Here is a 15,081-nt window from a genome sequence, read left to right as displayed (position 1 = left end):
TCATTCTTTCATGAAATGAGTAAGTATATGAACTAAGATTTCCTTTGCATTTAAGTTTTTAGTTACTTTTTATAATCGGTGTTTTGTGATTCCAAATACTTAGGTGACTTTTAATTTATGTAACATAAAAAAAATTGCCAGTTAGAGAATTCCAAGTGATGTTTGAATATGTTAGTATAAGTTTCAGGTTTGATTTGCTGTCAAAGTAAACATTGTAAAGCTCACGTTTGGTGGTGGCCAAAGCTGCACAACCCATCATCTTTGTTGTTTAGTCTTTCATGATACTGGCAATCGATATTTTGAATGTGTCAGTCTCACCAGTTAAGAGGTCTACAAGAGACCTAATCACAAATAGTGAATCCAAATTCATTTTCGTGTGTAATTGCACTATGTACTGTATGTCATGTATATAATTATGTTGATATTATCTTTTGTTACTAGTAATTGATATGTTGTGCAGGCACCAGCATATCTCACTGTCACACAAATAACATAAGTGCCTTATAAACTCACTTTTTTGCCAAATTGAGATTTTTTACAGAAACGGCTCCCCATCGAAAGCCACACAATCTAGACTATATGTAAGCCACATTAGGCAAAATCAGTTATTGTATTATTATTGTACTGTTATTAAATAATTTTGTAAGGTTATTTGAAAATAAACACAAGTTTTTGAAAATTTGAATAGGTTTTCTTTGATTTTCTCAAAAGTACAAAAAATGAGTTAGGCACCTATGTGATTAGTGTGACGCCATGTAATTTTCTTGATAAATCAGGATTAGAATACAATAAAATAATGTTTTAACGATACATTGTACCTGCGTTGTCATTGTACGGTAGGCTAGTTCCCCACTCAAAATCAATGGGAAGTTAGTCATGCAAAGGTCCCATCCCAAATGTAAACAGGACAAGGGCTGCCTATGGTCCATCCAAGTAATCATCTAGGCGATTGCGCCACTGAGTCCCTTCCCAAACAATACCAGGACAAGCACAACCTTCGGTCGCATCCTATTAGACCAGTAGGAGTACACCCTCCGACAACACCCCAAATATCAACAGGACAAGCTCCCGTCCCAAACGTAGCAGGAGGTGAACATCACCTCAAATATTGTCAAGACGAGGACACCCTAACTTCCCATCTCAAACATCAACAGGACGAGTCGATACCATTACTTCCCATCTCGAGACATTAACATGTCGAGTTGACATCCTTATACATGCAACTTCTCATCTCAAACTTCAACAGGACGTGTCGTCATCCCAACTTCCATTTCAAACTTTGACAGGAAAAAATTTGTACAATTTTTATTTCATTTAATGTCATTATCTACATTAAATCGAGATAGAACCGAAACCCTTCTTAGTGGAGGCAGGATACTTCATCAAAAGAGACTTGAGTACCATCGTCTATGGTTAAGGGATAGCACAACTCCGATCTGAAAAAAACCCAGCATATTTTGTACACAGTCGTGAAAAAGTTCTGGGGAACGTACATGTACATTAGAGCGACTTCATTTTCAATTTTGGGGAGCTAATAGGCCTAGGACGAGTGACAGCACACGGCACGGTGTCATCTCTCGACACCGAATTCAACAAATTTAGAAATTTATGAGTTCTTCGAGGGATGGTGTGGGAATCTTTGATTCGAGACCCGCTGAATGATCTGCTATGTAATGCCACGATAGACCTTTCGGCATGGACAGGGCAAGTGCGTGAGAAACACGATAGCTTGTTGTAAACCCATGGAGTCTGATGACTTACGTTTGTTGACTTTCTCCGTCGACTACTGTTATCTTATCAATGTTGAGCTTGGCGTTGTAAAGGGGTCCCCACTGCCAAGGCTTCAGCCAGGAGGGGTTGTGCTCCCACATCAACTGCACCTCCGAAGGCTTGCCTATGTCCGCCCTGCTCTTAATCACGAAGAAGTAGCTCGTTCCCGGGGAAAAGTCTTGGTTGCTGGTAAAAAGTACCGGTGAATAAAAATAAACTTGGCGTCTCTTTCCATGCATTGCACAAAAAAGACGACCTGCATTCGTGTCAAAGAGGACAAGCTTGTAGAGACGGTGAAATTGGAACAGCAAACAGCCGTCATGGTGTACAGTAACGTATTACGTGATACCGCACCCGTTGAAAGGGACTGGTAAGTCTCCTCTCCACCACCAGGGGCACCGGCAGATTCTTCCCGAGTGTTTGTGACTGTAGAAAACCTGAGATTACGATAAAAGCAGGAATGCAGGCTAGATTATAAAGTATGCTGCGCCGCCATCTGCCAGTGTTGACACAACCATACCACGACAGTACATAATGCCCCTTTAACAAGTTAATTGCAAGACAGACTTCCTTTACTTACGCATCAGTATGGAGTAGTGTCATTCCAGTGTCGATTCCATTTGATCCTTTCACATTTACGCGAAGCTTCCCTCGCTCCTTCGAGGCATCGGTGCTCAGCTGTACACGGACAAATACCTCATAACCTGAAGTAGAAGAAATGGTTATTGAAATGTTGCGTAGAAGTAGGCCTACGGGTGGAGCATTAGTATAATGCCCCAATGTTGGATGTACAACTATTGATGTTATTGATTGTAATTCGAAATTAGCATATTCAATAAGCTTGGTGTCATTTGCACCAAACTCAGCAGCAATTACTTACGGCAGAAGAGCGGCGCGTCTCCGCCGGTCTCGAGGTAGTATGTGATCTTCTCCTGCCCTGGCGGGGGTCTGCTCCTGATGGCATCCTCACCCATATATGAACATCCACTCACAGTGCTGTTACATCTGGTGCAACGTCCCGCCTATAGGGAATACCATGAAATTAGTAAAGTTCCAAGAGCGTTCTCCTATTGATCGTCAACATCAGTTTTGTGGAGGGGAACATTGAAGGAGAAGGAGGTGGCATATTTGATAATTTTGCTGAAAGATAAATTCTCACTGGGTGTGAATGTGTGTGAATTATGTATGAAAATGACATAGTCGTAATTTTAGAGGGACTGGTATACCTTGAAATCTTCGTCACTCTTGCAGGGATAAGCCTTGTATTTGCAGATGTTGTTGATGGAGTCGGTGAAGAATTCGTAAGCGCGGAGATGATCACAAGCAACGAACCGTTTGCCACCTGAAAGATATTTCGGCTCTCAACGGAAGGTGTAATGTACATGGTTTTTGTAGCCAGCTCACACCCTTCGATAAGAATGAAATAGAGTGCATATTCTGTGTACATGTTACCGTCTTTCCTTCGACGTACATTCTCAAGATGGTATATACTTAACATGTGGAGACAGGGATTTATGTTCCGCCCGCTAGAATGCAGCCCGAGCTTCCTATGATTAGTAGTATTATTATTATTGCATTTTGGTCGAATTCGGATCCGATCAACTAGCGTTTTCACCCACCTTCGTACAGCCCTTCTATCAATATTGCTGTAACATCATTGTCACAGCCAGGCTGGGTCAAACCGCCATTTGGGTAGAAATCTACGTGTCCAGTTGGACTCCTCATTCCAAATCCTGGATGGAAAGCATTAGACAATTGGCTGACAAGTTGCACTTCTCAATCCTCAAGATCTGTCCTACATGTAAGTGATAATAATGGATTACGTATTAGCCTCGTTTTTACCACAAATGTTTTGGTGAGACAACCATAACCTCTTGGTTGGTATAAAATTTGTCAAAAGCAGATGCTCTGTATATGCCTAAAACATTCAACCTTGAGGTTTTTTGAGAATAGAAATTGATACCTATCTCGGTATTGGTTGTCTCACCAAACACATATCGCGGTGTTTGGTCAGACAACCAATACAGGTATCTTGAATACGGTATCAGGTTCTCAGAGAAAAAGATAGTCGGATACTTACCACCTTCATTGGTTAGGATGGCGATGAAGGGTTCCGCATCCGTGTGTATGACATCAACGAAGAGTGCATCTGAGGGGTCTAGACGGACAGCAATGTCTGTGCCGGAGAAGTATGGGTCAGCAGGGTCCAGGGCTGAAAGAATTAAAGTAGTTTTACCCGAGAAAATATCATTTAGTGTCTCACCATGCCTTAAAGTGTTGGAGGTTGTAAAAATGAACCTGCATGCTTCTGAACTGACCCTTCAATAATACGCCCAGGAAAGCAAAGCATTATCCTGATGCGATGAAAACCCATAACAAATCATACTTAAATTGACATTGTTGCATAGGGATTATGATTTCAGATCATCCTATATCGCCCTTTGAGGACAAAGTCACAACCAGAAAGCTGGGAGAGGAACACTTTTGGGATACATTTGAAACTCTCTTGTCGTTGAGCGCTTGCATCTCATCCGAGGTCTTAAGATTTCGCTATTAGGGGACCGAAAATTAAACTGATGGGTCTACTGTTTCACCAACATTGCCACCAACCAATTCATTTTCATTTCAGTCCAGCCAATTCATTTCAGGCTACATGTCGCGAGATACATGTTCGCACTCAAAGCCTCCGGTTTTACCTGTGATTCTTCCGAGGAACCTGAGCCGCTCGCCGGCATAGCCAGCAATGTGTGCACCAAGACTGTGACCGATGATGTGGAATAGCTCGGGAACTGCAGCTACCACGGTCTGTATCAATGAAAGAGAAGGTACAGCTAAGTCGAGATGGATGCAGTATATGATTAGTCGCTTGGTCAGGATTGAGGTAAATATAAGCAACATTACACCCAAAAGGCGGTGACGGACTGGACCGAAAATTCCACCGCCGCTCAGTGCTATTTTCACTGACATAATGCTCGCTGTCTTCTCTGTCACCGCCCTTGTGCCACGCACATCCGAATACACCACATCAATGGGCGTGGCACAGCCTCAAAGACGGAAGGAATAATTATCTAAATGGATAACTGAGCAGCAGCATCTACTTCGAACGCCAGATTAACAGCTATGATTGGACCCTCAGCTATTTCATCTTGATCTGACGCATCCATTATAAAAACGATCGTGGTTCGAGAAATTCTCAGCTCACCTGCATGGTTTGAATAAGGTATGCGATCTCTGCCCCGACCAGTCTGGTGTTAGCTGTGGCTTGGGTGTAAGGGAACATTGAACCCTTGCCCCAGTCAACGACGATCACGTTATAATCATCCTTTTTCAGGTACTCGTCCTTTATTTTCTGAAAATGTCAAAATGACATGAGCAAAAAAATGCGCGTTTGTCCGACAATGCAACATGTATAAACATGCGTTGCTAAAAAGCATTTACCCGAACTGAAAGCCCAGGTCTCGGCTTTGGTTTTTTCCGCAGAGTATAAAAAACGCAACACATCATGGCGAATTCGCTTATTGGGGATATCAGGTCATTGACTCAAGAATCGTATCATTTTCTGGTTGAGGGCCACTTTGAGGCATGCAGGTGCTTTGTTCCCATACAGGTTATCTTTTGATTAAACACCCGTGTCTTTCTCATCAGGGCTAGGGGTCAATGACTCGGTGGGTATAATTTTCTTCATGACAGAGACTGTTGCTTACTCTAAAGGGTAGACCCATGGAAAGGATCGATTGCTGAAGGGAAGACACATGAAAACGAAGTAATGATAAGTTTTTGAGTATCCTTCAGCCAACAACTTCAATTCATGACTTACCAACACCCATGGTAATCTTCCGTTGTCTATAAACCCATGGACTATCACTTTAGTTTCTTTCGTTGGGTCGAACATGGAGTTCGTGATGGTGACATTGTTATCAGCCACGAGGATCTGCTCAGACTGGTGGTTTCTTTTCGTGAAGAGGTGGAAAGTGGTCTGGATTTTGTCTCTGTCCAGGGGAAGGAGCTGCAGGGGGCGATGAGAGAGGTCGGAGAAGACACCTCCCGTACTCATACACCCCAATACACCGTAGCATTTCGTCACTGGGATCAGACCTGTAAAATACCCGACGCCAGACGATTATACAAGCCCGAAATTCACTCTCAAAATAAATCAGGCACTCTCGCAACATCCGGAGTCAGTCGTAGGCCGCGAGCAACACATCGCGGTTATTTTGGCAAGGCGAACTTGCAGACGTCTGATTGGTTGAAGGCACCGCACTAAGGCGCCTACTAGCGGTAAGTCCCAGTAGGCGGTGTCTTTAACCCGTTGGAAAACAATATCTAGAATACAAGCAAGTACGTATAAAGACCTTTATAATACCTTCATACATACTCGATACTACACGAAAACCAATCCAGGCCAATTTTTAGTGTCCTACTTACGTGTTTCATCCGCTGGTCCATTTTCCCCCACCTCAACCGGGGAAGAGACACAGAATCCAACAAATAGACCGAGAAGGAGTCCGGTTAGTTGCCACATTTCAGAGCTAACAAGCCATACATTATATTCATACCCTGATTTTTCGAAATTATTATCAGTTTTTTATCATTAGTTATTTCATTACTTCATTTCTGTGATTCGATAAGACAGGAGTGGAAAACATTGATTATATAAAGTTAAATTAAATTTGTTCGATTATTTCAAATCAAACGAAAAAAACACACCTCTTACAACCTATAAATGTTTGTGTCAGCTATCCTGGACATGCCACTGCGGTTAGGTGCCAGTTGAGTTATTGGCATAGAGATTTCGCCCTCGGCGTAATATAAAATTGTCACGTCCCTATGCAAGGAAAAGCAAAACAACCCCAAGTGAAAACGTGACGTGGGTAGCTTGTGACTGATGCCGGATCGACCTTCTAACAGTAATGAATTTTGGAAAAGACTTACCAGAGATGGCGAGCTCTTTTTCTTTTTGAAGCAGATTTAAACCCGTATTTATTACATTGCCAATCACCCCAGCCTCAACCAGTGAGTGAGACAAAAAGTGAGTTAGAACCACTAAAGTAAGAACGCCCAGCGAGGACATGATGTCTGGTAAGTACTCGCGTCCGAAATCGAATGATTCTCCCGGAAGGCTTCACTTGATTTGTTATCTTCATTGTCATCAAGATAATATTATTCGAAACAGGTCAAACCTTTGATAACGATCTTGGTGATGTAGTTTAAAGTTGATGATGTGCCTCAAGAAGGAAACACCAAATGATAAACTTCACCGGAAACAACAGTACGTTGTTATCAAACTTTTAGCTTTAACACCATTTTGCCAGAAAATCGACACATTCTCCACAAACGCGAGCAGTGTGCGGATGTTTACTCGGGTTCCGGGAAAGTGACAGGAAGGCAAGCGGAAGGTCGTATGGAATGATGTTTGCAAGTTCTAGAGGACGCGATTAACAATTCAAATTAGTGGTGGTCTCCTCAGCTAGCTTGTCATTCCCTGGTGACTAGCACAACGAAATGGCGTCTTCTTCATCACAGCTTATTTTTGTTTTGTTGTGATTTCCACCAGTCCTCCGAAAACCATCACCGCGGCACGATTCAAATGGCGGTCACAACCAGCACAAAGTCAGCACTGCTCAAAAGATAGTCACAACCACGTTGTCAAACCACATACAGGAGAGCAGTATTTGAACATTGCTCCGAGGACACCCTGGCTTGTCAAATCATAGCAACGCGACATCGGCCATTGCACAGAAGACGCAAACAAGTCACAACCAAATGTTTTGTCCTGGGATAGATTTGTAAGATCGAAGAAGACATGTTGCAGCTCATGTTTCTCAGTTGAATCGGGCATGAATGACCCAGCTTCAACCAGGGGATAAGACAAGAGGGTGTAGCACAACCAGTATAACAAGTTCCAACGAGGACATCATGTTGTCTTACCAGGTACTCTCGTTCAAAAAAATCATCGTGTATGTGGACACTACACGTATATACTTATCTTCTTCTAGTACCGGTATCGGAAACGGCCATCACAACTCGTAAAAAATTGATAAGGATCTTTAAGGAGGTCGTAATTGTTGCACTCAGGATTAATGACGCCTACCAAATGTTGGAGGTACAATCGTATCATTATTTGATGATTGGTCTTTGCATGATCGCGTGAACTATCGGCTGATACCTGCCATGCCTACTTCTCGCATCTCCTTCGTTAGTGTCAGTGCTAAACTGAGAATCCTCGGGCGCAGCCAAACCGAACGAGGCTCGCGCGCGCATTTTGGCTCTGCCTTTGGACCGTCTCCAGCGCAGTTCATTCCATGCGCCCGTATCTACTATCATATAGAGGGGTGTCAGACGACTTCCAAACTTTGAACTACAGTCCCAAATTTGCGAGACATTTTACTCAAACGATTGTTCCTTTAGAGACAGTATATGATAGGCAGGTTGCACAACTCTTGAAAAGCTACGGACGACGAAGTGGCGTGTAAAATGAATAAGCACACAGGACTATTGATGACCATCCTGAGATACAGGTTTTTGATACTCTTACATCGTATACACAACTTGAAATGTTATATTGAAATATAAAAAATGGAAATATCGAGAGGCGGAGTATATTTATAATCACTGATCGTCAGGATGATTGATGACACAACATACCTTCGTAGTTCGTACTTTGTCGCTCGAAGGGGGGTTGCGGCGGTGTAGTTTTGCTGCAAGTTCTACAAGCGTTGGATTTTTTATGATAATACAAGAAAGCAGGTTTAAAACGCTATTGATTTGGTCAAGAATAGGCTTACCAGAGCCGATCAACTCAAGATGTCCATTGCTATTGAGAAAGGCCTCAACCAGTTGGTGATCCCAGACGATGACTAACACAAGAGGAAGAAGTCGCAGCCAAGACATGTTGCTTGGTGGAAGGCAGTCGGTCAAATCGTTCTTCGAAAGCAAACACCATAATTTATCTTATCAACTTATTTTTTAGTTTATGTCATTACCGGTGCGGGACAACATGAGAGGGTCTCTTCGAAGTATCAGATTCGTGATAAGATCTATTACTGCGAACGCAATATTTTCATATTTTGGCGCTTTTTGATTCGCAAAAAAGTTCTAAAAATTCGCTTTTTCACGATCTCTATTTTGACGTATTACATTGGTCTTTCCGTTTTCCGAATAGACTTATCATTTTCGCAAGTTTTATATTCGCGAATCAAAGTAAATATTCGCGAAACCCGCGAAAAATAAAACGCCCACGAAAGTTTGGCGGTTTATAGTAGGCCTAATGTAGTTTGAAGTTGTGCTGCTCATGTTTGAACCAAGGACATCTGATAACTTGAAATCTTATCACTTCTCAACAGTGCTGAGCCAAGTCAAATATCTAGTTCACTGCCATGAGGACAATCACAGCCAAGATCACCAGGATCCTATAGCCACGAACTGCTTGCCATATGCTTGTCAGACAAGACGACTGGACTATAGGCCACAACCAGTCAAAGTACAAGGTCAAACAAGGCCAGTAGTATCCAGGAAGGACATGGGTCGTTCGACCACCATCAGCTCTTTGACTAACCGAACAGTGACTGTAGTCATGAGGTTACTACTTGAAGGACAGCCATGATGGTCAAACAAGGTCTTAGGGATCTAGTTAACTCCTCGAGGACAGTCTCAACCACGCTGTTCAAACAAGCTCAGAGCAGAATACTTCTCGGAAGACAGTCTCAACCAGGCTGGTCAAACAAGGTCGGAGTACTTTTCGGAAGGCAGTCACAACCAGGCTAGTAAAATGAGGTCCTTGGGATCCAGGTTCTGCTTGGAGGACAGTCACAACCAGGTTGGTCTAACGAAGTCCTGGGATCTAGGTTACTGCTTGGAGGCCAGTCACAACTAGGCTGGTGGTCTAACGAAGTCCATGGGATCCAGGTTACTGCTTTGAGGACAGTCACAATCACACCAGTCAACTGAGGTCTGTGGGATCTAGTAACTGCTCTGAAGACAAGTCACAATCACTAGGCTGGTCAAACCATGTCCGAAGGATCTAGGTTAGTGATTGGAGGATATGCCTTGAGGAAATCACAACCCAACAAGTGTAACTGGCATCTTTGTTAAACAACAAACCAAAATAGAATATATGAAGACGCCAATGATTAAAAATACTGAGTTTTATTGACTTGAGCAAAAATACTTAGTTAATGTGCCGAAAGAGGAATGATCGTTTGGATCTGTGCCAGGCTCTTAAGTCTGGGAGGCTCCAGCTTAAGTTGGGTTGCACTTGACCAACAACATAGAATTAGCCTGATCTGGCAAGAGTTTAACTAAATGTAGACTCATAAGTGGTCACTGAGTGTGGCTGGTGTCTAATAGTTAAAAGTCATTACAAACCCTTAATCGTTGGTCCTAACGGCTGTTGGCTACCGAATCCTAGTTTACTAATTTACATATAAATTCTCTATGGACCTCACCTTCCCTTAAAAGGTGCATCGATAAATATACAGAAATACAAACAGTAAACAGCGACATCATGTATTAATTTGTAGCAATGATAAGGTGATCAATGGAATCCCAAGATGAATATCAGATAGATCGTATTAATGAATTACATTCAATCTAATACTTACAAACATTTAATACATGTATAATACATATTAACAGTTTTAAAACAGCACCCAGCAACTTTCAAATTAAAGAATGGAGAACTCTCATATTTCTCCATTCATTCCAGCTGTCTCAGAAATCAGTTTGTGCATTATTTTTTTACTTATGGAAGCCTGGACCGAATGTTTAATAATCGCCACATTTGGTAGATGGATCTTTTGTGGAAAAAAGCCTTGCATATCTTTCTGAATTATTATCTTTATTATCTGTTTATTAATCTCATGGACGTAGCATTTGCAAGAATCATTCACTTCATCAACCGTGGAGCCAGTCGCATTACCATCACCAAACTGAAATTAGAAATGATGGAATCAACAAAAGAATGGATAGTAGTGAATTAAAGGCTGCAGTAATCATGGATACAAACTTTTTTCTGGTCTAGAATGTTTATGAAGATCACAATTAGTGCAATCAAATCCATATGTCCCTGATCACACTGACATCACCTATGACAAGGAATGGACAGGTTTTTTTACAAAGCTAGAAAACTTAAGTCATCACGTTGAATTCTCTGGCTCTTAGTCTTTTAGTTTCACCTCAGTGCTAACTGCAAAGTGTTACCAGTATATCAATTCTTCTTACCTCAACACTGCCACCATCCCTGCTGGCATGAATTTGCCACTTTTAGAAAATCGGTATCCCATCACTCCCGTCAGAAGAGAAGAGACAGCTGAAAGATTATCAGAAAATATAAAATCAACTAAAGTAGTTCATTACACTAACACTGACTGCGAGCATCGAGTATAGGAACACTTCCATCTTATGTGTCCATGAAGTGATGCCAACTAAACTAGTTCACCTTTCTACCACCAGGGGTGCCAGATTCTTCACGGGATTTTCATATTTACATTACAATATTAACGGAAAAAATGAACACATAGCATGCTAATTTGCTATTGTTGGCACCTATGTACATGACCTATTAAACGGTGTTGTCACAACCACCAGCACACAAGACAAAATACATCTTTATAATTTTTGTAGGCATGCATATGATATGATATGTATTGAAATTATTTGTATTCTCTACTCACCCAAGGACAGGTACACATTGTTGGGGTTATTCGTCATCAAGTAAGACCCGAGCCCGAGCAGGCTGCCACATGTCACACCCATAACCAAGGATATGGTACTTCCTATATTACAGAAAAAGTAAGAGAAGGTGTGGGTCAGTCCCTTCCCTGCCCTTTCCTTGAAAGGTCCTCAGTTATCATCAACAATATTTGAATATGTCCATGGACTTTTTCTCCAGGGGACTAAAATTCCTTTTACACCAACATTGTTAACTGAAGTGACTGAAACTGAAAGGTAAAATGACTTGAATCAGCATCAACATACCCGCTTTCATGTAACCAACGATGCCACCAAGTGCTACAATGGTAGCATAACCAAACCCAACAATGTCAAGAGCCATATTTATGTACTAATGGAGATAAAGGGACAAAATTAAGTCGAGAACAGTCCAAATCGGAAAATGCGGAAACTGTAGCAGCAAGTTATGCTTCAAACGTTGTAATACCTGCAGATGTAACTTGGAGTACTATTTGACAATACACTCAATTAGAAGGCAAACAAACGGATATTTCATAAAAGATAACTAAAAGTGATCAATTATCTGTTTTTGGTTGTCAAGATTGTGTACTTATGATAAAACCATTGGGATGTTTTATGTCAAATTTATTTTCCAACTTTGGAATATCTCTCGCGCATGCTCAGTTCAAAATAAACATGTCTGGCCCTTTGGTCAATAATTTTGAGGTTCCCTCGTGGTAAATACCCCTTTTTAGGCTCAAAATTCATGCAATGAGCATAAGCAAAGCCCAGAAAGAATCTAAAAGACGCGAAGAACACAACAAAATGGGCGATCATCCGCCACGAAGTGCTTTATTGCGTGAAAAAACCTCCAAAACAGATGGTCAGTTATTGCAGTGCAGAGATTGAGTGCATTTTATCAGTGCATTGCTGCACAGCCAACGCGTTCTTGTTTCTAGACACCCCCCCCCCCCCCCGGCCTACCTTTTGCTCCTCTCATTCTATTACCGTACCAGTTCTGCAATTATGAAATGTAAACTGTTTCTCTCCAGGGCAGGGAAGCCGCCTCCTGGACTTCATTTAGATGTCACGAAGGATGGGAAGATGGTCCAGGTAAAAATAGGCAACAAAGATGTTGCAGTTTTTTTTTCTCTGTCATTTTTTCCTGACGGTAATGTTGCTGATTGTTCTGTTGGCCATGATTCCACTGATTTGTGTTCAAAGGAATAAATAAGTGATGTTGTTGAAATATATGCACATGAACAGAGCTGTGCTTCATCTTTCAATGATGTGGCTCACAACAAAATGTGCTACACTGAAAGGTCATTGATGTATCAACAGTTTGTCTGAGAAATAGAGACACGGTTATAGCATGACCTACATAAATGTGATTGTGTTGTTCTTCCTTTTCCTAGCTTGTTTTAAGTATGAGCCAGCTTGTATGAAGTCTGATTATTTCTTTCAGAAATTGATGATAGATGAAAAGAAGTGTTATTTCTTTGGCCGTAACAAGCAGCTGTGTGATTTCCCTATTGACCATCAGTCATGTTCAAGAGTTCACTCGGCCCTCATCTGGCACAAGCATCTGGCACGACCATTCATCATTGACCTTGGAAGCAGTAAGTGTCATTCTTTTCTAGAGAACTAGGAGGAAGATAAGTGCTTCAGTGCAGTATTCTGGGCAGCACTGTAAATCGAACTTCTCATTCCAGTGGGAAAAAGCAAATTTAGAACCTCCGGGTCAGTAAGAAATTGTTGGCTGCCAAAATTCACCTGTGCTTACATGTTCAAGATTTTGCAATCCTTAAAACATGTTTTTCTTTTGCAGCTCATGGCACTTATATTGGATCAATACGACTGGAAAATAAGAAGCCTCAAGCAGTGCCTCTCGAAACAGAACTTCACTTCGGTGCTTCAACACGAAAGTATCTGATTCGAGAGAGGCCGCAGTCAATGCAGACAGGACATGGCGATGATGATAAAACTGATGATAAGGAAGGTGGCTTACTTGGGTTACCTGAGACAGAAACAGAATTAGATGTAAGTGTGCGATTGGAGTCAAATTTGTGTATGGAGGCACTCGAGTGATATAATATGTCTCGGCACTATCAATCTTTCTTGTATTATGGCTCTTGACATGAAGGAATGGTGTGATTCAAATATTATTATCATTCCCCTTGACCAGCTGGACAAAATGTGGGCAGGTTCAGTTGTTGTTGTAAGCTGTTGCGCTTGCTTTTTGACATTTTTTTACTGCTCTTTTCATTCGCAAAAATATCTTTTTCAGAATTTGACAGAATTCAACACGGCTCATAATCGACGTGTTACTAACATGGGTGACTTGCCAGATAATTCTAAAAATCCTTTGAAAAGAAAACGGGCATCTACTCGCATAAAGTTCAATGAAGACGAAGAAATTATCAACCCAGGTAAAGCGATGCTATGTGTTAGTGGCAATGAGGACAAAGGCACAATCTGTCTGACTGAAGACAATACCTCCAGCACAGCTACATACATACTATTGCGTCTACTGAGGAAATGGTCAAGATACATGTAATAACAATCAGAGCAAAAGCTCAGTAATTGTTGTAGTTTTTTAATTGCTTTGAATCTGATAATTTTTTTACATAGATCTTCATTACTCAAGTTAGCATTTTTTCTATCATTTGCAGAGGATATTGACCCAACGATAGGAAGGTTTAGAAATCTTATACAGACAAAAATTGTACCAACAAAGGTAAGATGGCAGCACTGTAGATACAATGCTTTTTAAAAAATAAATCTCCGAAGCCTGCGGTCTCGTGCTTTCCGGCCGTAGAAATTTATCTCGTGCAATCTGTATACTCGGATCAGCCACTTGTGTGGTTTTCTTATTGTATTCAAGCCACTAAAACATGCTTTATGTTTGCAGAAAATGCGTTTGGAGAATGCACCTTTGGGTATCGGATCGGACCAGTATAGTAAAAAAGCTCATCATCCAGCATTTCGTCATCATGATCTGTACAGTGATCTGCCCGGTTCAGGAGGCGACGATCACCACTTGCCAACCTCTTCTCTCGGTACGCTAAGTATCGCAGCTAAACTCGGACTGCCAGTTCCTAATCTTGCACCTGACATTGAGCCAATGCATGCGAACATTATCCCGGTGAATCTGGCACCACCTATTCATGTTGTTCAGGAGGACCTATCGAAAGAACCAAAAAAGAAAAAATATGCCAAGGAGGCATGGCCTGGAAAGAAACCTGCTCCTTCATTACTTGTGTGAAGTGTGGACTAGTGTTTGCTTGGGAAGAAATAGGTGAATTTGACTGAACATTTTAATCCGGTCAGTTGGGCCAGGTAACATGTACTGATTTTTATACAAAAGTGCCTCGCTAAATATGTGACTATTCCTATTGAACATTGTCACTAGTGACCCCTATAAAACTGCAACCTATTTGTAAATGGAATCATTTTCAAGTTAACGAATCAAGGCATTTACAGAATATATGTGCATGTAGGTAGGCCCTGTGCAGTGTGCGCGTATCATGTTGTTGTTTAGCTTAGACTTGTTGCCATCTTCAAGGCATGTGAACAGTCCATGTTATTATGTTCGGGTCATTAACATGTCATGAGAAATAAAATCAGAACAAACATTTTACT

The 15,081-nt window shown here is 41.5% G+C and overlaps 3 protein-coding genes across 4 annotated transcripts; 1 reads left to right on the top strand and 2 right to left on the bottom strand.

Annotated features, from left to right (window-relative positions):
• Positions 1-1,290: 1,290 nt before the first annotated feature.
• LOC135486122 (pancreatic triacylglycerol lipase-like) lies at positions 1,291-8,684 on the bottom strand. Of its 2 annotated transcripts, none has more exons than XM_064768656.1 (11): positions 8,556-8,684; positions 5,588-5,865; positions 4,973-5,119; positions 4,467-4,575; positions 3,851-3,982; positions 3,390-3,503; positions 2,997-3,112; positions 2,651-2,792; positions 2,351-2,474; positions 1,762-1,956; positions 1,291-1,436 (listed from the first exon to the last, which is right to left on the bottom strand). In XM_064768656.1, exons 1-11 carry the CDS (start codon positions 8,659-8,661, stop codon positions 1,361-1,363), a joined length of 1,539 nt encoding a protein of 512 aa, XP_064624726.1. In that variant the 5' UTR covers positions 8,662-8,684; the 3' UTR covers positions 1,291-1,360. The 2 variants fall into 2 exon arrangements, with proteins under 2 accessions (XP_064624726.1, XP_064624725.1); XM_064768655.1 differs by lacking the exon at positions 8,556-8,684 and adding an exon at positions 6,703-6,877.
• Positions 8,685-9,896: 1,212 nt separating this feature from the next.
• On the bottom strand, positions 9,897-11,918 carry LOC135486305 (transmembrane protein 14C-like). The gene is made up of 4 exons (XM_064769001.1): positions 11,746-11,918; positions 11,442-11,543; positions 10,990-11,077; positions 9,897-10,697 (listed from the first exon to the last, which is right to left on the bottom strand). The coding sequence occupies exons 1-4, from the start codon at positions 11,819-11,821 to the stop codon at positions 10,655-10,657; spliced, it is 309 nt and encodes a 102-aa protein (XP_064625071.1). The 5' UTR covers positions 11,822-11,918; the 3' UTR covers positions 9,897-10,654.
• Positions 11,919-12,123: 205 nt separating this feature from the next.
• LOC135487321 (nuclear inhibitor of protein phosphatase 1-like) lies at positions 12,124-15,074 on the top strand. The gene is made up of 7 exons (XM_064770956.1): positions 12,124-12,176; positions 12,492-12,552; positions 12,905-13,058; positions 13,268-13,479; positions 13,727-13,868; positions 14,112-14,176; positions 14,351-15,074. Exons 1-7 carry the CDS (start codon positions 12,136-12,138, stop codon positions 14,702-14,704), a joined length of 1,029 nt encoding a protein of 342 aa, XP_064627026.1. The 5' UTR covers positions 12,124-12,135; the 3' UTR covers positions 14,705-15,074.
• The last annotated feature ends 7 nt before the right edge of the window (positions 15,075-15,081 follow it).

The sequence above is a fragment of the Lineus longissimus genome, chromosome 4 (assembly GCF_910592395.1).
Source record: "Lineus longissimus chromosome 4, tnLinLong1.2, whole genome shotgun sequence".
Classification (NCBI taxonomy): Eukaryota; Metazoa; Nemertea; class Pilidiophora; order Heteronemertea; family Lineidae; genus Lineus; species Lineus longissimus.
The sequence above is the reverse complement of the archived record's forward strand: the minus strand, read 5'-3'. Positions and strand labels throughout refer to the sequence as shown.

Bases quoted from the DNA above. Each gene is read 5' to 3' on its own strand.
- LOC135486122 (XM_064768655.1), bottom strand. From the start codon at position 6,841: ATGTCCTCGCTGGGCGTTCTTACTTTAGTGGTTCTAACTCACTTTTTG. The intron at 4,576-4,972 runs GTGAGCTGAGAA...TCATTGATACAG, and splicing joins ACCTTATTCAAACCATGCAG to ACCGTGGTAGCTGCAGTTCC. The intron at 1,437-1,761 runs GTAAGTCATCAG...GGTTTTTTTCAG, and splicing joins GACGGAGAAAGTCAACAAAC to ATCGGAGTTGTGCTATCCCT.
- LOC135486305 (XM_064769001.1), bottom strand. From the start codon at position 11,821: ATGGCTCTTGACATTGTTGGGTTTGGTTATGCTACCATTGTAGCACTT. The intron at 11,078-11,441 runs GTGAGTAGAGAA...ATAATCTTTCAG, and splicing joins CAATGTGTACCTGTCCTTGG to CTGTCTCTTCTCTTCTGACG. The intron at 10,698-10,989 runs GTAAGAAGAATT...TTCTAATTTCAG, and splicing joins GGGATGGTGGCAGTGTTGAG to TTTGGTGATGGTAATGCGAC.
- LOC135487321 (XM_064770956.1), top strand. From the start codon at position 12,136: ATGTCTGGCCCTTTGGTCAATAATTTTGAGGTTCCCTCGTG. The intron at 12,553-12,904 runs GTAAAAATAGGC...TATTTCTTTCAG, and splicing joins AGGATGGGAAGATGGTCCAG to AAATTGATGATAGATGAAAA. The intron at 13,869-14,111 runs GTAAAGCGATGC...TATCATTTGCAG, and splicing joins CGAAGAAATTATCAACCCAG to AGGATATTGACCCAACGATA.